Raw genomic sequence first — 25541 nt, forward strand, 5'->3', positions numbered from 1 at the left:
ATGGGGTCAGTTTCATAAAGACTAATTTCAAATAAATCATCTTCACTGAGATGGTTAACTGGTTATTTCCAAACCATTATTGTAAGTGAATCTTAGTGCATCTAAGCTTCAAAATATCTCTTCAATGTCTTGTTCATCAGAAGTGGATAGGTTCAGTTCTTGTGTAATGAATCTTGATAGGATGGAATTTGAGACTGTAAATGTGCTGCATGACAACGGATAGTGGTACAAATATGGTGAAGGCTTTGCAACTTCACAACCGGACTTGCCTGTCGTTCTTTGGCCACAGACTGCATCTAGCTATAGTTGAGTAACGTAAAATAGCCTTCGCTAAATGTAAAGATACTACTAAATAAATATATGATCAAAATAAGATCACGTTTTTTTCTTTGTAATTTAAAAATAACTCAAGTGGTCATAAGTTACAACATTATACTATATTTTATATAGCCTGACAAAATATTTCCTAAATTGTTCAAAAGAGACAACAGTTAAGTGGAAGAACTCAAGATGGTTGAAAGAGTCCTTGAACAGAAAGCTGCCAGAAAGCAAGACATCTTGCACTACCATGGCAGGATATTGATGTTTTGGAGTTGGTGAAGAAGGCTCTCAGCCCACTCAAATTTTTCACAGATGCACTGTCAGGTGAGGACTACATGAGTGTTTATTACTTACAGCCTGTGTTGCAACTAATGAAAATGAATATCTTGAGTGTGGATGCTGTGGACACTAAATTAACAAAGACGATAAAGGAAACCATCAGTATCCAGTACCTCAGTGAAAATTACAATGACCAGGCAACAGATGACCTCATGGACATGGGGTCTCTTCTTTACCCAAGATTTAAGCTGCACTGTGTGAATGAATAAAAACAAAAAGTGCACATAAAATCTGGAGCTATTACGGAGCTGCAAGTCCTTCTGTCAGCATCATCTAAACCAGTAGTGTCTGTTACATCACAAAGCACAGAATCTGAGGGGCAAGTCAATAAATAAGGGCCAAAACTCTAGGTAACCTACTCAAAGTATCAAGTACCTCAGCAGCCACAGTCCCAACCTTGGCACCTGCTTTTCAAAGAGTTAATTGAGGCAGAACTGGCATCATACCTCTCAGTATCTAAAGCTGACAGCGAGCTGGATCCTTTGAAATGGTGGAAAACTCACCAGGCAAACTTTCCACGAGTTTGCGCATCTGGCAAAAAAAAATTACCTTTGTATCCCCGCAACCAGTGCACCATCAGAAAAACTATTAAGCACAGGTGGCAACATTGTCACATGCCAAAAGGCTTGATCAGTTGATTTTCCTTGCAAAAAATCTGTAATTCTACCTCATCATTCCTGGTAAATCTTTGTTAAACTCTTCCAGTTTTATTATATTTCTGTTCATTTCAGTAGCAGTGCAGTGATGTTAAAATGTAACCATGTAACGGTTTGATTTTTTTTTAGTGAACATTTAACTATTTTTCAAAAATTAGATTTCTGAGTACTTAAGAAAGTCTTATTTTATATAATATTATCTATTGGCTGCTGATTGCCAAGTTGAAATGATTACTTTTTGGGGATTATATTTCACTCATCTATATCTACATGCCTCCGAACCATCCTTCTGACTTTATGTATAAAGCATTTGTTCGACTGGCTGAGCTCGCTTGTGCGCAATTGGTAAAATAACGAACAGCCATACGCATTCGATGTACATACAAAAAGCGTTAACTTCCGTGACGTAGTACACAATGACATGTATGATTACAAATGGTAGACATTCTGAGAGTTTTAATTTAAGAAGGGGCACCAGGCAGGGTTGCCCGTTGTCACCCTGACACAGTGTGTTGCAGAAGAAGGCACGAAGATGATGAATAAGTTCAAACATTAAGGTTAATAACAATAATCCACATAAGCAGCATCCAAATGGGCAGAAAAACACACATTAACATAAACCAGACACTGACTCACTGTGAAGGAGGAACTTAAATAGTAGACTGAACAAGCCTAAACAAGGTAATTAATCAAACACAGCTGACACACAGATCTCATAATTATAGTGACCATAGTAACTAACGAGTGACGGGAAATCTAACAAAGGAAAACAGGAACTGAAGAAATACAAACTTAAAGTCCTTAACTAAACAGAACGCAACTGTGACACGCCCCTGCTTTTTGCTATGGTTATGGTTGGAATCTCTAGAGGAGGGCAGTCTTACTACTCTCATCTCATTTACTTTTCTTTCTTTTCTGTGAGAGTCTCGTGTTTTAAGTTAAGTTTTGCCACAAAGTCTTTGCTCGCCTCAAACTTCAGCCACGAGGGAGACTATTAATCCGCCAACACCTCGCCGTAAATGGATTCCCAAGAAAACGTTGATCCAGACACGAAAAAACCTTTAACGAATCCGGGAAACCCTCTTCTCCAACGCCAGACGCCAGTATACCTCCAGGTTTTAGTTAAACTGGTACATTGATATAGAATTTAATAACCCTGCATAAGAAAAGAAAGAAGGGTTAAAATAAATGATTGATGGTTCGTTCAGATCAGGTCTTATAAAGTGCATACTGGAAACTTGGGATTTAATTATTTTATTCTCTTAAAACTCATTCTTTCCTCGCATTCTTTCTTTCTGCAACTCGTGTATGTGTGTGTTAGAATAATCAATAAAGTCTCCTTTATATTATTAAAGAGAGGTGTCTTGTATTATGTGCTAACGAATTTCATGTCTTAAACTGCCGATCTATGTTACCTTGCTAATAAAGTGTTTTCACTATAGTTTTGATATTCATTTCCACCACAGAACTGATAGTTACAGCCCATTCAAATGAACTCTGCATGATTCATTTGCTCGTTGTAAAATAAGTGACTCTTTTAACATTTCCTATATAAATTAATTGATAAATCCCTTTGAGCTAAATTTACCTGTTTCACTTACAATGTATTCCCCTGGCATTGTCTATGTTAGGAAGGATAGCTTTGATCAAGTTTATAGTCTTGCCTCATTTCTTGCAGTTATTTTAAATTATCCCAATTCTCCTAAACTGCACAATAATTAAAAGTATTAATGGCTGGTTCAGCACTTTTATTTGGAACTGGAAGAAAGCAAGACTGAAATTAACTTCCATTCAAATTCGCAGACATAAAGGAGGTCTGGCATTTCCAGATATTAGATTCAGTTTGCTTAGATACTGAATCACTCAGCTTAGGCAATGGTTTACGTATATCATTGGCCTATCTTCCCCTTCCTCCTGGTCTAGGGCAGAACAGGATTGTTAACACTTGGCTAAACAGGATTGTTAACAGGATAACACATTATGAGTGTGAATTATAATCAAGAGTTGGGAAGGAAAAGCCAAAACTCTGTCACCTTTTGCTCCAATACACAAGACAATTTTGATTTTTGGCCTGTAATAATGGTGTGGCAAGCAGGATGAGGCCGAGGGCCATAAGAACGGAGTGAAGCGGTGGCGTGGATATCATAAAATGGATTTATACATTCAATATTGAAGCACATTAAGTACAAATACAATGAATATGCAATAGCCTATAGTGCCTTTATTTAACAAAATGCTCCTCTTTAAGTTAATTTTTGTAGCTGACTAATGAGTTTTTGGACATTGAATGTTTTGGTTTTGGTCATATCTGAGGTCAATGTGCTGGTAAATATGCCATTTTTACAAGATGTTTTGTTGACGCCTTTCCATGGTTGAAAAACTGATTGCATGTGACATGATACTGATTTTGTTAAGTTACTGTATCTTTCAATATACCTTCAGATGTTCATTCATGTTTATTTCATGTTGTAACTAGTAAATCAGAAGAGTTGGTCGGTTCATATGTGCCCTGTGTGAACTGAAGCGCTATTGTCACGCCACGGAGCGGCAAGAAAGACCGCGATACCTGGAGAGAAGTCTGTGGTCTCTCCCCAGTCTATGGGAAAGTAGCCGTAGAGGTTTATTGTGGTTGCAATTTCAACCTGGCCACCCCCCAATTCACATAAATAACACATTTTGATTCACAACGGTGAATTTTTCTGAAAAGTGACTAGTTTGCAGGTATGTATACTTGAAGAGGAATTAAAGAACAAACTGGTGTGATGTAATTTCAGGAAAAAAACAGCCCAATGATAGGCTGGTGTTTTCTTGGGCTCCAGAATCTTATGAAACAGACACCTTTTTTCATCTTTAATACTGTAAAGCTAATTGCTTTAAACAAATAAGTTGAATAAATTATTCTATAAATAAACAGAACTACTTGACTGCTGAGCTGAATTGCAGAGCTGGTGTAAAAATCCACATCGCTGTGATCAGATGCTTCCACAAATGCTGTTTTCTTGTTGAGTTTATTTTGTTATTGAAAGAAATTGTGCAGAATATTTACATATTCATCTAAATGCCACTTGGGATGTTTGCCAAGTCCGCTGCTCAGGTATTTTCAAAAAAACTTTTAACCCCTAAACAAAGAAACAAAGACAGCTCTGCCAGAGGATATCGGGGAACTTTATGTGAACCTCAAGGTTTGCTTTATTTCTGAGTCTTTTGACAGTGTTGGTACATGAAAGGTTTCTCTCTTGTGTATGTTATTACATGATTCCTAAGGTGATTCATGTCTGTGAAACTTATTCCACAGTTAGTGCGTTTACATGCACCCTCATAATGCGATTATAATGGGATTTTGGAAATATTGCGATTAAACTTTACCTCATGTAAATGCAATAAATGAAGTAACCATTTTAGTACACCGATTTTAATTGTAATAAACAGGCATGTAAACACATCCAGATAGTGCGAAGAATGCAATGGCAGCGTAGGCAAACCCGGCATAACGATGTTCATCACAGCGCCGTGTAATGTCTAGTACATCCATAAAAATTTATTTTAAATTTGATGAGTAGATTAAAACATGCATACTGTGAGTGTGGTATAAAGGCAGGAACACACCAAGCCGACACCGCCGAACTAGTGGTGACCAAAGCAGACTGCAGGGTTGGCTCACGTCAGCAGCGTCTGGGTCTGAAGTTGCCTTGAAGCACCAAACCGACGGCAAAGTAGCACGACTGTTCTGCGCCTGCATAAGATGAAATGCCTTTCCGTACCAGTAGGTGGCAGTAGCTGAACAGCCAATCAGAATGATCAGATGCTCCATTGCCGATTCAACATGTTGAATCGGCAATGGAGCATCTGATCATTCTGATCATCAGATGCCGGAAAAAAGCAGACGAGGACCAACTTCAGCCGACGGTATGGAACACACTGAGAAAACAGTCGGTCGACGAACAAAAACTGCCCGACGGCCGACCGTCGGCTTGGTGTGTTCCTGCCTTAACCATATGGTATAACCATACTTATTAGCGAACAATCAGAGCAATAAAAATTGCATGTAAACTGGAGTGAAGATTTCTGCTCATGTCATGTACATATCTTACTGAGATTAAGACCTTACTCTGATTATGAGAAATAATCGCTTTATTGGTGCACATGTAAACATAGTCACTAAAGACATATAAAACAGTTCTCTCCTACATGAATACTCAAGTGGTACTTTAAGGTTTTTTTTTTTATATCTGATAGTCTTTCCACAGTGACCATATATAAATGGCTTCTCTCCAGAGTGAATTCTCAAGTATTCTTTAAAGTGTCCTTTCTGATTGAAACTTCTTCCACACTTTTGGTAGGTGAAAAAAGGCTTCTCTCTATTGTGAAATCGTATGTGCCTTTTAAGGCTTCCTTTAGGAGTGAAACTGTGAAGTGAAACAAGTGAAAAGGCTCTGTGAATTCTCACGTGGGCATTAAGGTTTCTTGTTTCGGTTGAATCTTTTTACACACTTTTGGCAGGTGAAAAGGCTTCTGTCTATTGTGAATTTTCATGTGCCTGTTAAGGATTCCTTTAAGAATGAAACCCTTTCCACACTGTTGGCAGATGTAGGGCTTCTCTCCAGTGTGAATTCTCATGTGGATTACAAGGTTTCTATATTTAATGAAACTTCTTCCACACTGAAGGCATGTGTAAGGCTTCTCTCTAGTGTGAATTCTCCTGTGCCTGTTAAGGATTCCTATTTGGTTGAAACTTTTCCCACACTGTTGGCAGGTGAAAGGCTTCTCTCCAGTGTGAACTCTCATGTGGTTTTCAAAATGTCCTTTCTGTTTGAAACTCTTTCCACACTGAGGGCATGTGTAAGGCTTCTCAGTGTGAATTCTCATGTGGACATTTAAGTTTCCTTCTCTATTGAAACTCTTTCCATATTGTTGGAAGATGAAATTACTTCTAGACTCTGTCTCTTGAGCCATTTTTCGTGAAGAAGTTTCTTCAGTCTGTGAGTGACTAAAAGATTTTTCTCCAGTAATGAAATCATGATAATTGTTATGTTGATCTTTCTCTTCCATTTCATTCAGTACTTCATTCTCCTCTTTCAGTGCCATCATGTCTAAGGTGAAAAGACAAAAAATAGTAAACCCCAGTTTATTGACATCAAAACATTTGACAATGTAAAGCATCAAAACCAACTGCAAGAGAGCACAACAGAACAAAATAAGAGAAAATCTAATTTAATTTAAAATTTAAACACCAGGAAAAATGTTTCATGCTTAAAAATGTCCAATTTTAGCAGAAAACACATATTTGTGCAGAATTTCAATCAGGAATTAAGCCCCATCATTGCATAGAAACTGCTTGTTGAAGTTACAAATGACCTGCTTTTACCTTCAGATTGTGCATCAACTAGGCCTGGGCCCTCATTTATCAACAGTGCGTAGAAAAGGTTCTATATTTTGTCCAACGAATGAAATTTAGAATGTGCCTAAGTACAAGAAAATCCGCATTTATCAAACGTGCGCATGCAGTTCTTACGCACATGAGTAAGCAGTCATTGTTATTAAATCCCACATGTGCATAAGTGCCATGCTCGTTCACGTTCAAGGTCATTAGCATTCGGAAACGCCTCCAATGAACCATATATGGTGACAAAACTTCCCTTTAAAAGTCACGTGATTGTGTTTTTTCCTCACCGCAATAATAGCAAAGAGAGCTCTTGCCAAGCAGATCAGCATTATCTTGGAAAACGTGCTCTCTGGAGCGCATTGTTTGCAAAGTCTTCCAATAACGCAAGATAAAATAAAATAAAGATAAAGTTTACTTAATTTTTACTTAAGTTTTTGCACACATAAACTATTTAAATAAATTTCAAATATGGATTTAAGTTACTCTACTTGGCTAAGATAAGTAAAATTATAAGTAACTTTAACTTTATCAGTAAAAAGTTGAGTAATTTCTATTTAGTTTAAAACTCTCTTGCAATAAATTTTACACAAAACAATATAACACTGAATGAAACCATGCTGTTGATGTGTATGCTTTTACTTAGAAACATCTAAGCAAATAATACAAAAGATATTGTGTAGACATCATATCCACACATTAAAAGTAATGCTATAGTTGAACACAGAGACCTCAATACTTGGTACACAACACACAATGACGGTAACATTCGATGGAACATTTTTGAGTGTGATTGTGGCATTTTGAGTAGAAAATGAGCTCCAAATGTCACAAAATGTTAAGTTACTAAACCTAACCACAAAAGCAATGATAAAACAGTGTAAAAACAGCAAAAAAATTGACCTCATTAATTATTCAAGGCCCAGTGCATGATGGGAACACCAGTATCAGAAAAGCTGAGTAGTTTAACTTAATTTTATAATGTTGATGTTTACACTGTAATTTCTACAAGCTTAAATTGAGTACTACAAAATAACTTGCATTTGTTTTGTTTTGTTTTTTTGTTTTTCTGTATTATTTACTTAACCATAATTTTTTTTGTTTTTTTTTGTTTTTTGTTTGTTTTACAGTGACACCAATTACGCACTGTGTGTAAAACTAGACAATTGATAAACTGAGTGTTTTATAAATAAAGGAAACACAGGACATGTGGATTGCTTAATGCATACTGTGACACTCTTAAATGATTTTTGTGTGTAGTGTCACTATTCTACCACTAGATTATCTGCGTAAGCATGCTCAGAGGTGTGCTTATATTTACACACATTTCTACGTTTAAGTACAAGTTGGTGAATCCCACACTTTGCGTGAAACTGTTCTTACACACTCACTACGCACAAATCTGTCCGTACGCACCATTGATAAATGAGGGCCCTGGACTTTAATTCAATATCAATATATACAGCGATCTAATTTTTTTGGTTATATGATTTTAAAGTGCAATTCCAATATTCAAAGCAGTTCCACCTGAGAGTCAGAAGATAAGGCACCATAAAAGTATAAAGCAACCTTTCCCTGAAACATCCCCACCACCCCGAACCTCAACACCAGCTGTGTCAAAAGAGAAACCCATTCAGCAAACACAGATGGCTGCATTAATTTCCTATGACAAGCAGTCTAAATGTCGTAAAGACATTACTAAAGCTGTTACAATCTTCTTGGTTAAGTACATGATGCCGTTTAGTACGGTGGAAAACGTGGGCTTCAGGAAAATCGACCCCAGATATGAGCTTATTGGTCGAAAATATTTTTTCAAGCACATCTATACCTACACTCTATGTTGACTATTATCAAACATGTGAAATTAGGAGCAGATCAGACATTGTATGCCTGAGTTACAACAAATGGCGAAACATCAAACTTTGATGTTTCGCCCTTAAGCGAAAACTTCATCCATCACAAACGTACTCCACACGGCTCCGAGGGGTTAGTAAAGGCCTTCTGAAGTGAAGCAATGCGTTTGTGTAAAAAAAAAAAAAAAATCCATATTTAACAAGTTATGAAGTAAAATATCTAGCTTCCGCCAGACCGCCTTCCGTATTCAAGTTACGAAGAAAGTGTAAACTGGAGTCGCGTCAGTTAAGCTTTTTCTGTAAGTTGAATAGGGAAGGCGGTCTGGCAAAAACCAGATATTTTAATTCATAACTTGTTAAATATGGATATTTTTCTTGTGGAAGCTAGACATTTAATAAGGATCAAATGACAGAGATCATCTTTGAGAATGGAACCAACCTGTTTGTTCTTCAGTTTCTTCTTGTTTCACACTAAATGTTTCTTCAATCTTCACATCTTCAATTTCCTCTTTAATAAACTCCATCTTTATAGTAGTGTCACATGGATCTCAGCCGCTTCACCAGGAGATTTTCTGTGTGTTTGTCCTGTTTAAGATGAGAATTAACAGAAAGAAAAATAAATCCAAATATGTGTTTCTCAATCAGCTCTAGTTCAGTACTAATAAGAGAGTCAGGGTGAGAGTTGATGGGATTAAATTAAATGATTAAAACAATTATATACAAAAAGTTTTTTTTTTTTTATTATATTATTAATTTTTTTGTACATCACATTTAATAGATTACACTTGCATGAAAACATTAGCAGTTAATTTGTAAAAGTTGTCATCGCACATGTTAGTGTTTGTTGTTCTCCTTCATTTACACTGTTTGAGCAGCGGTGATTCGAATCACTGAATCATTTTACGAAGCAATTGATTCAATTGACTCGAAGTTTAAAAAGCTCAGTTTCTCTCATCACTTTTTTCCCAGTACCTGAATTCATGTTTATGATAAACTGATTCACGCGAAATGAGACGCTCATTTTCTGTTACTCATGAGCGGATGTGATTTTCTCCCAAAAATAACGTTCATTAATGTTAAAGCATAGCAACTTTACTTTCAATAATGGTTAAGTTATTGTACATAGCTTGTAAAACCGATTAAATGGACTGAACAATTTGAATTGATTTAAACACTTTAAATGTGTAAAAACACAAACCTTTCTTCAGCCGAATCACAACAGATGCAGGAGCGCGGCGCAGCCTTATGACATCATACCGTCAGACCAAAATAAAAGTCCCGTACACATGCTGCTGTCAAACTCGGTCCTGGAGGATTTAGCTCCAAAACACCTGCAGAAAGTTTCTAGTATGCCTAGTTAGACTTTGATTAACTGGTTCATCACTGGCCCTCCAGGACTAAGTTTGGACACACCTGTTATATTCTGTATATTCAAGAGAATATAACTAACAATGAAGTGTGAGATTTTGTCTAATAGGCAAAACTGTAATGTTTGGGTGTAGTTCATTTATAGCAGATATTACAATATTAATATGCAAATAGTTACAAATGTGATTTACAATTTTTTAAAATACATGTTAAAACAGTGTAAGAAATCAGAGTTCATATTATGTGTCATTTTGGGCTGGGCAATATGCCAAAATCTTTTTCTAAGATATAAGGGCCCGGTTTTACAGACAGGGCTTAGACTAAGCCAGGATTAGGCCTTAGTTCAACTAGGACATTTGAGTAGCTTTTAAAAACGTTCACTATAAAAACATTACTGGTGTGAATCTTGAGACAAAACAATGGCACTGACATATTTTAAGATCTGCCAGTACAAGTTACTTTCAGTTAAAACAGCTCTAGGACTAGCTTAAGCCTTGTCTGTGAAATTTTAAATGAAATAACGATAAAAATAATGACATATTAAATATAGATATTTTGGTTATTTCATTTTTTATTATTATTTTTTAATTTATTAAAAAAAGAACAAAAAAGCGAATAACACACAATAGGACAAATGTAACCAGTCCTACTCGAATCACTCCGAGTGGGATTCAAACCGGGGTCTCTGGTAACGAAGGCTAAAAAGGATGCTAAAGACAGTTAGTGTCAGTCACTAGCACCTCATTGATTTTTGTAAATTTTGAACACAAAAAAAAGTTACGGACAACAGCTTTAAGTAAAAAGGGAAAAACACTTGAAAGACATTAATATATTGATTTTGATACATGCATGAGTTTGTATCATGTGGCGTGTCATGTCAAATAATGTACTTCATGTAATATGATTTCACTCCATACGAAACTTCAAAAAGCAATTGTTCTCTACTGTGAAATAGTGGTGTATGTTACACTTTTTGCACATCACTTTGGGTGTTCCTGCTAACCCAGGAACCCTGCATCTTCCCTTCTTATAATACATTATTGCCAATGTGAGGTATTGTCCAAAACCTCCTCGAAAAGTACCCCTTATCGCACAACGTTGCCCTAAGGCAACGAGTTTCTGAACATGTAAAATATATATATATATATAAAACTTCATAAAACCTGACAAAAGACTTCTCTAAACCTTCTTACACATTTTTTATGTACAGTTCATATTTTAAATAAGATTACTAAAGCAAATAATCTTGCCTTCTTCTCAAACCATGTGCTCCTGTGACCATGTGTCAGAACAGGACGTCCCACCTTTAAAGGGATAGTTCACCCAAAAATGAAAATTTGATGTTTATCTGCTTACCCCCAGGGTATCTAAGATGTAGGTGACTTTGTTTCTTCAGTAGAACACAAGTGATGCCGTCTGTCAGCCGTATAATGCGTGTCAATGGGAACTTCGTTTATAAGAGTAAAAAAAAAAACATGCACAGACAAATCCAAATTAAACCCTGCGGCTCGTGACGACACATTGATGTCCTAAGACACAAAACGATCGGTTTGTGCGAGAAACCGTATTTATATAATTTTTTACCTCTAAAACGCCACTCTATGTCCAACTGCCCTGCACATCCGGTTGGCGAGTTCAGAAAATGCGTTCTGATGACGGAAGTGATCTCTCGCGCTTTGCTTCAATGAGTGCGAGACATCACTTCCTTTGTCAGAGCACGATCAGACCTCACTAACCGGATGTGCAGGGCAGTTGGCAGTAAGGTTAATAGGTTGTTTTTTTGAGCTTTTTATAATAGAAAATGAAGTAATTATAATTGAAAGTGATAGTCACAGTTTTTTTTTCATGTTTAATACTGTACAGCTACTTGCTTTAAAGAAATCAAAATGACTTTATAAATAAACAGAACATGACTTGACTGCAGTGCTGAATTGCAGAGCTGGTACAAAAATCCACATTGCAATGATCAGATGCTTCCACAAATGCTGTTTTCTCATGGAGTTAATTTTTTTATTGAAAGCACACATTTACATATTAATCTAAAATCCACCTGAGATGTTTGCCAAGTCACTGCTCAGGTATTCTGAACTTCTTTTAACCCCTAGACAAAGAACAAAAAACAACTATGCCTGAGTAAATCAGGATCCTTATGTGAACCTCAAGGTTTGCTTTGTTTCTGCAAGTCTTTCCACATTGATGGCCCATGAACGGATTCTCTCTGGTGTGAGTTGTTATAGGATTCCTAAGGTGTTCACTCTGATCACATATAAAACGGTTCTCTCATACATAAATGCTCATGTGGTACTTTAAGGTTTCTTTATAACTCTTTCCACACTGACCATATATTTACGGCTACTTTCCAGTGTGAATGTTCATGTGCTTGTTTAGGATTCCTTTTTGGCTAAAATTTTTTCCACATTGTTGGCAGGTGTAAGGCTTCTCTCCAGAGTGAATTCTCAAGTGGTAATTAAAGTGTCCTTTCTTTTTGAAACTCTTTCCACACTGAGGGCAGGCGTTGAGGCTTCTCATTGTGAATATTCATGTGCCTGTTAAGGCTTCCTTTAAGAGTGAAACTTATTCCACATTTTTGGCAGCTGTAAGGCTTTTCTCCAGAGTGTATTCTCAAGTGGTCTTTCAAGTGTGCTTTCTTTTTGAAACTCTGTCCACACTGAGAGCATGTGTAGGGTTTCTCTTCAGAGTGAATTCTTATGTGGTCATCAAAGTGTCCTTTCTGTTTGAAACTCCTTCCACACTGTGGGCAGGTATAAGGTTTCTCAGTGTGAATTTTCATGTGCCTGTTAAAGCTTCCTTTCAGAGTGAAACTTATTTCACATTGCTGGCAGGTGAAAGGCTTCTCTCCAGTGTGAATTGTCATGTGGCCTAAAAGGATTCCATGTACACTGAAACTCTTTCCACACTGAGGGCACATGTAAGGCTTGTCTCCATTGTGATTTCTCATGTGCCTGTTAAGACTTCCTTTAAGAGTGAATCTTATTCCACATTTTTGGCAGGTGTAAGGCTTCTCTCCAGTGTGAATTCTCATGTGGACTAAAAAGTTTCCATGTCCGCTGAAACTCTTTCCACACTTTTGGCAGTTGTGAGGCTTCTCTCCAGTGTGAATTCTCATGTGGACTAAAAAGTTTCCATGTCCGCTGAAACTCTTTCCACACTGAGGGCACATGAAAGGCTTCTCTCCAGAGTGAATATTCATGTGCCTGTTAAGGATTCCTTTTTGGCTGAAACGTTTTCCACATTGTTGGCAGGTGTAAGGCTTCTCTCCAGAGTGAATTCTCAAGTGGTCTTTCAAGTGTCCTTTCTTTTTGAATCTCTTTCCACACTGAGAGCATGTGTAGGGTTTCTCTCCACAGTGAATTCTTATGTGGTCATCAAAGTGTCCTTTCTCTTTGAAACTCCTTCCACACTGCGGACAGGTGTAAGGCTTCTCAGTGTGAATTTTCATGTGCCTGTTAAAACTTCCTTTCAGAGTGAAATTTATTCCACACTGTTTGCAGGTGTAAGGCTTTTCTCCAGAGTGTATTCTCAAGTGGTCTTTCAAGTGTCCTTTCTTTTTGAAACTCTTTCCACACTGAGAGCATGTGTAGGGTTTCTCTTCAGAGTGAATTCTTATGTGGTCATCAAAGTGTCCTTTCTGTTTGAAACTCCTTCCACACTGCAGACAGGTATAAGGCTTCTCAGTGTGATTTTGCATGTGCCTCTTAAAGCTTCCTTTCAGAGTGAAACTTATTCCACACTGTTGGCAGGAGTAAGGCTTCTCTCCGGAGTGAGTTCTCAAGTGGTCTTTCAAGTGTGCTTTCTTTCTGAAACTCTTTCCACACTGAGAGCATGTGTAGGGTTTCTCTTCAGAGTGAATTCCTATGTGATCATTAAATTGTCTTTTCTGTTTGAAGCTCCTTCCACACTGCAGGCAGGTGTAAGGCTTTTCAGTGTGAATTTTCATGTGCCTGGTAAAGCTTCCTTTTAGAGTGTAACTTATTCCACACTGTTGGCATCTGTAAGGTTTCTCTCCAGTATGAATTCTCATGTGGGCTTTAAGGTTTCCTTTTCTGTTGAAACTATTTCCACACTCTTGGCAGATGAAATTACTTCTAGTCCCTGTCTTTTCAGTCATTTTTCTAGAGAATGTCTTTTCGGTCTGTGAGCAACTAAAATATTTTTCTTCAGTAATGAAATCATGATGATTGTTATGTTGATCTTTCTCTTCCACTTCATTTAGTACTTCAGTCTCCTCTTTCTGTGCCATCAGGTCTAAAGTGGAAAATACAAAAAAAAAAAGTTAACACCAGTTTATGGCACAAAGCAACAGACATCAAAACAATTATTCATGTAAAGCATCTAGCGGAACAAGAGAAAAACAAAACAATGATATAAAAATAACCAACATATGTAACACCATTAATCGTTTAAATATAAGAAAAATGTCTAACATTTAATTGTTTATTTTTCAGAGAAACAGTTTTTGGGAAGAATTTCAATCAGGATTTAAGCCCCATCATTGCATTGAAACTGCTTGTTGAAGTTACAAATTACCTGCTTTTACCATCAGATTGTGTATCTTAGCAAAATAATGACAATGATAATGGCGGTGGCTACTGTGACTCTTGATAGCAATGTGCACATTTTGTTAATTGATCTGTAGAGTAGTCTACAATCACTGTACTTTGCTTGGACTTCATGCATTCTACTTATCAAGCAACTTATCTAGCAGTTTAATGATTTTGAAACCCAAAACACTCTATGAGCTTGGGATTCGACTCGGACAAGACCCAGAGGTCTACACAGCAGCAGACTCGCCTGACATCACTGATCGACGCAGGGTGTGGTCTAAACTGTGTAAAAGACTCATGCAGGGATTATCATCAGACTAAAGGCTAACCCCTACAAACCTGGCTAACGTCCATTCTTTGGAAAACAAAATAGATTATTTATGACTGAATTTAACCACTCAACATCTCAACTGTCAGTGCAATGCAAAACACTAATCTGCATTGTGTTTATCACTGGGCACTTTCATCAGGGCAACCTGAGAACCGTACTACTGCATTATTACCAACATGTTAACTTCGCAACCAGGGGAGAAAACAAATTAGATTGGGTTTACACAAACATAAAACAGGCCTTTAGGGCAGACCCCCATCCCCACCTTGGAAATTCAGACCATTTTTCTGTTATGCTAATTTCATCAATCAGGCCCCTACTAACCAGGAGCAAGACATCTATGAAACAGATCAGGACTTGGCCAAAGGGAGTGGTATCAGCACTCCAGGACTGTTTTGAATGTATGAAATGGAATGCTACCACTGGAAATCAGCACATCAATCTAGAGGAGCACGTTATACAGCAGTGAACAATCTGAATGGTTATTGTCCAGTTGCTCGAACCCCCATCATTATGAAATATTTTGAGAGGCTGATTCTTGCTCATATTAAGGCTGGAGTGATTGCTGCTATGATTCCCATTCCGTGGAAGGTCCCCTTACCATCAATAGTAAGGATGTTGTGGTCAACATTATCCCCAGCAAAAAGAAGTGCCATGTCCAGCACATCTATGTCATCCGCTAACATATCTGGGGCAACTGAATCTGCTGCATTCTTTTCAAAACGCAAAACTTCCTTGTATGATGAAGCAAATCCCAGTCCATGAAGGGTATCCACCAGAAATTGTGACCGATACATATGATGTGCCTGTACTGCAAGGCCAAGTTGTAATGGAGCTACCACAGTACGTGGTCGTGCTGCCTGCACAATTGCCTGTCCAATTCCTGCAACCTTTCGGCTTGTCTCCTTACCCACAAAAAGACCATTCAAAAGTGTACGGAGAGTCTCAGGAACAAACAAAAGGGCAGAGTCAAGCTCAAGTGAGTTTGTGCTCGGATACTGATCCATAACAGATGTGACATTGGTCTTGATATCACTTTTGATCAATCGCGCAGCTGTTTGAATGATCGCTTGTTTCTGGGATTCCTCATCCTTTTCTTGTTCACTGAAATAAGAGCGTAGTATTTGTGATGTCTTCTCTCTCATTGTCACTATGTCATGGAGGCCTTCCCCTTCAGTGAAATGTACATTGTCCTGGTACTGTTCTCTCAATTTTCTCTTGAGGTATTGATTTCCATATGGTTCAGAATCTGGGTTTGTCAGAGATTCCTTCATTTTGTCTCGAAGATGTGTAATTGTCAACTGTTCCTCGTCATTACTCTCGAGGTAAGAGCAAACTTTCATGAATGCCTGCTCCTGATCTTCATTTTTGGGCCGGCCAGACTTTCTGCGCTTTGCCTCTGGGTCTTTCTGGAACTGTATTGGTATGTTATATCCGTTACGAAAACTACTACTGCATAAGTGGTGGTAAACACAGTCTGCAGCATGTAGATCACGGCCATAATACTCGATCCTGCCTTTTACAGTGAAAGCCCATTGATCTGCACGATTGTCACAACATTCAAGAATGGACTCTGCAAGCGTATCAGTCTTAACAGTACTTGTGTCTTTACTTCCATGTGTTATCGTAGTCCCACAGAAAAGACAATCGGTTTGGCTGTTGAAAGGACCAGTTGCTACTCTGGCACTTCTTTTTGGTGGCTCAGCTTTATTCTCTTGTTGGATTTTAATGTCTTTTTTATTTATATACTTTTGTCGACATTTTGAGTGTACTATTTCACCAGCGGAAATGTGTAAGTCATCGCCTCTTTGTACACTTGCATTGTTGATTCCATCAGCTCCCTTCTGATGAACCTCAACCACATCAGAGCCATCTCTTAAGTTTTTACTGCAAATGGGGCAAGTTTCTTGGTTTACAACAACATGACTCATGGTCAAAATTGCATTTGGGTGCAATCTGGGTGGGTGTTGGGGGGGGGGGGGTATTTTAAGTAGTCAAGGATGAATTTTGTTATCGCAAAATGGTATACACTGTGCTGCCAACAACATTTAAATGAGGCAAGTAATATCAAATGTCAGTATTCTCTTCCACCATCTTCTGAATTGTTGAAAATTGTGAATTTAGTTTTGTTGGGTTTAGTATAATGCCACCTTTATACTCAGAACATCTATAGAGGATGCATTACATATGTATTACCTTATTCAAATTGAAATGAGTGACCATTTTAGAGGGTTCACACACAGGCCTCTGTTTGGGCTAATTCAGAGTTGTTTATGATCAAAGTTATACAACTCTAATTTAAGTTACTTTTGGGTGCAATAACTTTTACATTGAATGTCACGTCTGTGTTTTAGCAAAAAAAAGGTTGTGTGTCCAAAAACATGTACTGAGTAGGAGTTACATGACATAGGCTAAATCGTTTACATCGCTGGTTCACCCCAAAAAAAGATATAATCTTACAGTAATCTCACAAAATTATGTATTCCATAAGTATGTAATCATGTCAGTGCAATTTAGACAAGTCCAATGGATTCATAGACCCAGAAAACATGGGGTTAGACACCAAGATTACTTGGCTAGGTCAAATAATGAAGGAGTTAGGATATTTTAAGGGCTTCCTGCCCATCTTGGACGCCATCTTGAAAATTACACCTTTCTAGTGGTCAAACTTTGGTAAACTTTTAGTATGTTATTAAGGACACCTAATACTACAAAAAACAGCTGAGAAACCTTTTGTTAGAATTTTTTTAGGGTTAGGTGTTTTTTTTTCATATATGCAGCCGTCTAATAGGGTACCAAGGAGCCCAGATCTACAGGCGGGGTCGCAGCGGTGCCTCCAAAAACCATCACTTCTGGTTTTTTTATCATTAAAATTTAAAAAGTTCAGAGCCATCCAGGCCTTTATGCCATTGAGACAGTCGAGTAATTGTCCAACAGAGTTATCATTATTCCTTTTCAGAGGTACATAAATCTGACTGTCATCTGCATAACAGTGGAATAAAATACCGTACTTTCTAAGTATGGAACCAAGTGGGAGCAAATACAGAGAGAAAAGTAGAGGGCCGAGGACTGAGCCCTGTGGGACCCCACACAAAAAAGGAGCAGAGGAGGATACAGAGTCACCTAAGCTAACACAAAAAGTTCGATCCGATAAGTATGACTTAAACCACTCCAGTGCTATGCCACTGATGCCCACCCACTGCCTTAAACGTGAAATCAATATTTCATGATCCACTGTATCAAATGCAGCAGTTAGATTTAAAAGCACAAGGATAACACAGTCACCAGAGTCAGTGGCTAAAAAGATATCATTAAAAACTAAAAAAAGAGCAGTTTCAGTGCTGTGCAAGATTTTAAAACCATACTGGAAAACCTCTAATATGTTATGTTCTTCCAAAAAGGCCAATAATTGACTGTACACAATCTTCTCCAGGATTTTTGAAAGGAAAGGCAATTTGGAAATGGGCCTAAAATTAGCAAGAACTGACGGATCTAGAGTAGGTTTTTTAATCAGAGGTTGAACTACTGCATGTTTTAAAATTTCAGGAACCACACCCGAGGTCAAACTACTATTTATAACTGCAACAACAGATGGTCCTATAGTGGGGAAAACCTCCTTAAATAATCGAGGGGGGACAGCATCATTTGGAGAACCCGAGGGCTTCAACTGACCAACAACCTCCTCTAAAGAGGAAAAAGTCACCGGCTCAAAATGATCAAAGACAGCCGAGCAGGAGACAGAGATTGAAGGGTCTGGAGCTAAAGGTACAATTTGAGACCTGATAGAAGTGACCTTATCAATAAAAAAAGAAAGAAAGTTTTCACACATAGCAGGCGATGCCTCCATACAAGCATTCTGCGGGGCATTTAAAAGTGAGTCAATGGTGTTAAACAAAACACGAGGCTTGTGACAATTTGCCAGAATAATATCTGAGAAATGTTTTCTTTTTGCATCTTTCACAGTTTCCTGATAGTGATGCCAGCAAACCCTTAACATTTGAAGAGACACCTGCAGTTTGTCCTTCTTCCACTTGCGCTCGGCTCTACGGCACTCACGTCTGGCAGCATGAGTCATTTCATTTAACCAGGGCTCAGATTTAGTTTTAGGCTGCCTGGATTTTAATGGAGCCACAGTGTCTAAAACAGTTTGGCAGGTGGAGTAAAACCATGAGCTAAGCTCATCAGTGTGCAATACAGACTCAGGAGTAATGGAGTTCTGTCTGAAAGCAACCGAGAACTGAACAGCAGTGGAAGGGTTAATCATACGACAGCGCCGTGCAGCAGCGCGAGGTTTAACTGTATGACCGGCAAGAACAGTCTCAAATAAAACAGGCATATGGTCAGAAAACACGGCATCACAGATCTCTAGATTAAGAACAGGCAAACCATATGATAAAACAAGATCAAGTGTATGTCCATGTTCTTGTGTGGGTCCAGACACCGATTGCACAAGATTAAAAGAGTCAATGAGGTTTAAAAAACCCTTTGCCATTGGCTTATCAGGACAGCACACGTGAACATTAAAATCCCCAACAATAAGAACACGATCATATTTAGGCATGATTTCAGCCAAAAAAAATCAGAAAAGTCATTTAAAAAGTCCTTATTGTACTTGGGGGGCCGATAGACCACAGCACACAACACTGTGTGAGAGCGACCTATCTCAAATAAACTCAGTTCAAAGCTGCTGAAAACAGATGACAGCAATATCTGCTTACATTTATAATGACTCTTATATACAGTCGCTATTCCTCCTCGGCCAGATTTTCGCGGGGAGTTAAAGTAGCAGCAATCATGATGTCGAAATTCAGTGAAAGCGCTAGACTCACCATCACTCAGCCATGTCTCAGTTACACAGAGGAAATCCAATCCTCGGGACGTGAAAAAATCCTTTAATACAAAAGTCTTATTTGCTAGAGATCTAGCATTTACCAGCCCAAACCTGGCAGGAACCAGCGGGTCCGCGGCGCTGAATGTTCGTGAAACCCGACACAGAGACCGCAAGTTGCTGTGATTCACTCCGCGCCAACGGAGTTATATTATCCAGGCGTCGACAGGGTCCAGCGAGCGTCGAGAAATAACGAGGCTAGGCACGACTCCAAACTCAGTCCAAAAAGGCGTAGAACAACATGCAAGACGGGCCTTCAACCTCACCAACCGGCCGCTGCCTTTTCCCCGGCGGCGGGTGCGCTTTCGTCGGCGGACACGCCTAAAAGATGGAGCCGGGGCGCGCCAAAGGTGAGACGGGAGCCTCGCCAGGAGCGGGGGCAAAGTTTCACGTCCACCACCATCCAATTTTACTATATTTTCGACAGAAAATCGCAAATCCAACAGTGTTTGGCGATCATACACCAGTAGAGAGTCAACATCCCGGGCAAAAAGTAAAACAAACAGCAACAACACACACGGCAATGACAGTGACAGACGGCAAGCCACACACACTGGCGCCATCTTGTTTTTCCAAGCTCATGTTCTAAAGCTAACATTCACTGTTGGAGAGAATTTATAAAGAATGAAGTTGTGTTTATGAATTATACAGACTGCAAGCGTTAAAAAATGAAAAAAAAAAAAAAAACCGACATGGATCAGGTCTCCGTGAATACATTAAGAAACAATGGTAACCTTAACCCCATTTAACAGTACATTAGCAACATGATAATGAAACATTTAGAAAGACAAATTACAAATATCACTAAATATATCATGATATCATGGATCATGGACAGTTATTATCGATCTATCACCCATTTTTCGCTATTGTCCTTGCTTGCTGACCTGCACAACGGCTGATGATTTGGCTGTGCTGCTCCAGATGTTAATACTGCCTTGTCTAATGCCTTGAACAAGGGCTGGCATATGCAAATATTAGGGGCGTAAATATTAATGATCCCAACTGTTGCGTCACAGTCGATGTTATGTTGAGATTCGCCTGTTCTTCAGAGGTCTTTTGCACAAATCAAATTTACATAAGAAGGAGGAAACAATGGTGTTTGAGACTCACTGTATGTCATTTCCATGTACTGAACTCTAATTATTTAACTATGCCGAGGTAAATTCAATTTTAAATTCCAGGGCACCTTTAATACTAGATTCATGGGTGTGTTTTGGGGTGCAATAGACCAATCAGAGTCTCATCTCCCATTCCTTTTAAAAGCTTGCACCATGGCAGATACTATTTATAGACACCCTCAACCTGATGAGTCAGTTTAAATACACGTGTGTATTGCCACAATTAGTCAAATAATTAATAGTTTCATTCATCATTACGGCAAATAGGTTATTCTGATACATGAAATGACAATCCATTATGACATGTAGGTATGTACACAATAATAAACTTTTAAATTGTAATCCTTTAATTTTTAATATTTGGCATGTTTGTGTGCTGCTGTGTCTGTAATAAGCACTCATTACTAATGTGCGCTTTAAATAAGAAAAATAAATAACTATAATTCTGCGCCATTGACTTTAGACCAGGCTTTTCTTGGTCATTTTCAGTTACCTCAAAATAGCAAAATGCCAACAATGCACCTGAACATACCTCGTTTTCAGACCAATATGCCCATGGGTGAACAGATGGGCGCAAGTGCATTTGCTATTTAAACAATGTGGATGCTGGATGTGAAATGTTAACTGCATCCGGCTGAAACTAGCAAAAAACACTTGCATCGCATTTGGAGTCACATTGCGCCGGGTATATGGTAGGGTCCATAGTGTTTGAGAGCAAAAAATAATTATAGTGTAATTAAACAAAAGATTTCATGTTGCAAAAATAATTTATAGCAAAACTCTTTGCAATGCAAGTAAATCTTTGTTTTTTTCTTTGTGCAGTTTTCTTCATGCATGCTCAAATTGGCTCTCTGTTCTTCAGTCATTGTTTGCGACTCTAAAACGTTTGCTTGTGAGTTAAAAAGTTTTGAACTCAAGTGAAGCTGTACTTCAGTGGGCGACATCCAAGCACCAGAATGAAAGACCCGTTTCTGTTGGTCACTCTTCTTTGGCACAATAATTAGCTGAAGCTTGTACACGCAACTGTATGTTATCCATTTACAGGCGACTGTAACAACATTCAAATCTCAACCTCTTCCTCTTGCGCCTCCCGCATGACTTCCACATGAAACATATGGAGATAGATTATGATCCACAAATAAATTTAGAGATTCACAAAAAATAATCATATGCACTAATAAATAGAATGAGATCCACAAATATGTTTATTCAACTTACGGAACGAATGCAGCACCTGTTCCATTTTTTCCGTAAGTAGAATAGGAAAGGCGTAGGACATACAGCGTAAGCTTTTTGAAGAATACAAAAGTGCGGTTTTGGCGGAAGCACTTGGAAGGCGATCATTTGTGTTTATAAAGCATAAAGTTTACATTTTTTTAGAAAATGACAGATCGTTTCTCTAGATAAGACCCGTATTCCTCATCTGGTATCGTTTAAAGCCTTTTGAAGCTGCACTGAAACTGTAATTTTGACCTTCAACCGTTTGGAGGCCATTGAAGTCCACTATAAGGAGAAAAATCCTGGAATGTTTTCATCAAAAACCTTAATTTCTTTTCAACTGAAGAAAGAAAGACATGAACATCTTGGATGACATGGGGGTGAGTAAATTATCAGGAAAATTTTATTTGAAAGTGAACTAATCCTTTAATGCTTCATGCATTATTTTTTATCAACACTTGAATGTGGGTAAGTTTCATTAATTAAAAGCAATATTTTGAACAATTTTGAACATTTTTGTCAAAAACTACATTAGGATCAGATACAGAATGATGATTAAGATTAGACTGGGTAGATGATTAAGATTAGACTGGGTAGATGAGGACATACAAAAATATCATTCATTTCTGTAGAGCTGGACATTTTAATAAGGAATCAGTTTTAAGTTCAGGTTTGAGAATGAAACCAACCTGTTTGTTCCTCAGTTTCTTCTTGTTTCACACTGAATGTTTCTTCAATCTCCTCTTTAATAAACTCCATCTTTATAATAATGTGTCATGTGGATCTCAGCCACTTCACCAGGAGTTTTTCCTGTGTGTTTAAAGATGAGAATTATTAACAGAAAGAAAAACAAATCTCTGGGTGTCTCAATCAGCTCTAGTTCAGTAGTTCAGTGCACTGGTGAGAGAGTCAGAGTGAAAGTTAATAGTCTCAAATTACCTGATTAAAATTTAACACAGAAAGTTCATATTTATTATAATTATATTTCACATTCAATAATTTGTATCACATGTAAAATAGATTACACTTTCAATGAAAACAATAGCAGTTGGTTTGTAAAAGTTGTCATCACACAGGTGTTTGTTGTTCTCCTTCATACACTGTTTGAGCAGCGGTGATTCGAATCACTGAATCATTTTACGAAGCAATTGATTCAATTGACTCGGAGTCTCAAACAACTCACTTTCTCTCATCACAGTACCTGAATTCATGTTTCCGATAAACTGATTCACGTTATAGAGAGCGAAACGAGACGCTTCTTTTCTGTTACTCCTGAGTGGATTTACTCCCACAAACGTTCGGGTCATTGATTTTAAATAAAGCATTGCAACGTTAATTTCAATAATGGTGAATTTATTGTACGCAGCTTATAGAAACGATTAAATGGACTGAACAGTTTGTATTAATTTAAACACTTTAAAAGCGTAAAAACACAAACCTTTCTTCAGCCGAATCACAACAGATGCAGGAGAGCGGCGCAGCTTTATGACATAACACCACTAGACCAAAATAAAAGTCCCGTTCACATGCTGCTGTCTATATATATATATATATATATATAGAGAGAGAGAGAGAGAGAGAGAGAAAGAAAGAGAGAGAAAGAGAGAGAGATTCTGTCTAATAGGCAAAACTGTAATGTTTGGGTGCAGAAACCATTTATACCAGATATTATGCTATGATAAAATATAATAATAATGATAAATGATATGCAAATATGTAAATAGCTACAAATGTGGTTTAAAAGTTTAAAATACATGTTAAAAACAGTGTATGACTTAAAGGTACAATTTGTAAGATATTCACAGTAAAATATCCAAAAACCACTAGGCTAGTGTTATATATTTTGTCCAGCTGATTACTAACAATATCTCTAATGTTTTCAACTACTTGTAAATCATGAGAAAATTCCCATTCTAAACAGTGACATGGGGCAGTGCAGTCACCTGTCAATGACGTCAGTTACCCTTTGTTACCGCCTTTACTGACGTAGAAACCACATGACAACAGTGTCAATGCGGAAGTAGTGTCTAGCGTCCAGCAAACCACTAGCTTGCTTCAAGCAGTTCCTTATTTACTTCTTGCACGTTTTATGGTGGATTGTGTTACTTATTTATGGAACATAATTACTGTTTACCATCTGCCGCTGGTTCTGTCGACAAGGACAGCTCCCGTAAACGTAAGCGTACGGGCCAACCAAACGACCCAAGAAGAGTTTGGGACAAGAGGAGAGAAAGAGCGAGGATCAATATCGGTGTTGCATTTTCTAGATGGAGAGAGCTTCGCGACAAACTTCACCTAGAAAGAGATGCCGATCTCGCTTGTGTTTTACTTGACAGGTGAGTTGTTTTGATTCGTATCTTTACAGAAAACGTATGTCATTATAACGATCAACACGATTAGTATTATGGGTCATACACGCCAAACGCAGGGCATCGCGTCTCTAGACCCACGCGAGGATGCGTCTGATCCATAGTTTATACATTTATAAAACTTTACCTCATCCGTTAAATCCATGATTTATCTTTCTGATTGATGGCCGTCAGCGGTTAGGTAGAAGACAACAAATCCCATCATTCCACGCACCTTCTTAGCGTCATCAAACCACGCGATTGTTATTGTTTTGGTAGTGCGCCCTCTAGTGGCAGGTCCTACAAATTGTACCTTTAATAAAGCAGAGTTCATATTATGTGTCATTTTGGGGTGGGCGAAATGACCAAAATCTAAGATATAAGGGCCCAGTTTCACACACAGGTCTAAGCAGGATTAGGCCTTAGTTCAACTAGGACATTACATTTAAGTACCTCTTTATAAATAAATATATGACCAAAATATTATTCCAATATATAAGAAAATTTAAATCAAATAAAAATAATGATACACCAGTATAGACATTTTGGTTATTTAATTTTTTATTATTATTATTTTAATGTATTAAAAATTAGAACAAAGAAGCGAATTACACACAATAGGTCAAATGTAACCAGTCCTTCTCGAATCGTTCCAAGCGGGATTCAAACCGGGGTCTCTGGTATGGAAGGCTAAAAAGGAGGCTAAAGACAGTTAGTGTCAGTCACTTGCACCTCTTGAGGTTTACACGCACAGCTCTTACTGGCTTACGTCTGATACACAAATACAGCAGATCAAAGACTGACATTAAATTAAGTTTTCAGGTACAGTAGGTTTCTTTAACATCTAGTAAGAAATCCTGACAGACGTCATAATCGAGTAAGACTGGCTCTTCTTTCAGGATGGTCAAAGGTCATAGATCACATGGGTCGCTCATCTAATGAGAGTGTTTGATGCCCTCTATTGAAACACTTCATCATTGACTCTCTTTGCTCTGATGAAAGTGAAGTATATTAATATATTGAATTATTTGTGTTCATTACAGCACTGAGAGCAGCAGCGGGACGATCACATGACAGATATAGAAAGAAAACACTGACATTATTCACCACAACACTACATGATGAATTCAGAGCATGGTATTACCACAGTTCA

At 38.0% G+C, this 25541-nt stretch overlaps 2 protein-coding genes across 2 annotated transcripts; both read right to left on the reverse strand.

The window, feature by feature from the left end:
- Positions 1 to 5290: 5290 nt before the first annotated feature.
- LOC137024892 (gastrula zinc finger protein XlCGF7.1-like) lies at positions 5291 to 9799 on the reverse strand. The gene is made up of 3 exons (XM_067392845.1): positions 9748 to 9799; positions 8989 to 9134; positions 5291 to 6406 (listed from the first exon to the last, which is right to left on the reverse strand). The coding sequence occupies exons 2-3, from the start codon at positions 9071 to 9073 to the stop codon at positions 5760 to 5762; spliced, it is 732 nt and encodes a 243-aa protein (XP_067248946.1). The 5' UTR covers positions 9074 to 9134; positions 9748 to 9799; the 3' UTR covers positions 5291 to 5759.
- Positions 9800 to 11784: 1985 nt separating this feature from the next.
- On the reverse strand, positions 11785 to 23528 carry LOC137024872 (zinc finger protein 420-like). The gene is made up of 3 exons (XM_067392812.1): positions 23479 to 23528; positions 22730 to 22850; positions 11785 to 14183 (listed from the first exon to the last, which is right to left on the reverse strand). Exons 2-3 carry the CDS (start codon positions 22797 to 22799, stop codon positions 12385 to 12387), a joined length of 1869 nt encoding a protein of 622 aa, XP_067248913.1. The 5' UTR covers positions 22800 to 22850; positions 23479 to 23528; the 3' UTR covers positions 11785 to 12384.
- Positions 23529 to 25541: the final 2013 nt, after the last annotated feature.

Source organism: Chanodichthys erythropterus, chromosome 8 (genome assembly GCF_024489055.1).
Source record: "Chanodichthys erythropterus isolate Z2021 chromosome 8, ASM2448905v1, whole genome shotgun sequence".
Classification (NCBI taxonomy): domain Eukaryota; kingdom Metazoa; phylum Chordata; class Actinopteri; order Cypriniformes; family Xenocyprididae; genus Chanodichthys; species Chanodichthys erythropterus.

What these genes read in the sequence shown, in the direction of transcription:
- LOC137024892 (XM_067392845.1), bottom strand. Translation starts at nt 9,073, where the DNA reads ATGGAGTTTATTAAAGAGGAAATTGAAGATGTGAAGATTGAAGAAACA. An exon ending in AGAAACTGAAGAACAAACAG is followed by an intron (nt 6,407 to 8,988) that starts GTTGGTTCCATT and finishes TTTTCACCTTAG; the next exon opens with ACATGATGGCACTGAAAGAG.
- LOC137024872 (XM_067392812.1), bottom strand. Translation starts at nt 22,799, where the DNA reads ATGGAGTTTATTAAAGAGGAGATTGAAGAAACATTCAGTGTGAAACAA. An exon ending in AGAAACTGAGGAACAAACAG is followed by an intron (nt 14,184 to 22,729) that starts GTTGGTTTCATT and finishes TTTCCACTTTAG; the next exon opens with ACCTGATGGCACAGAAAGAG.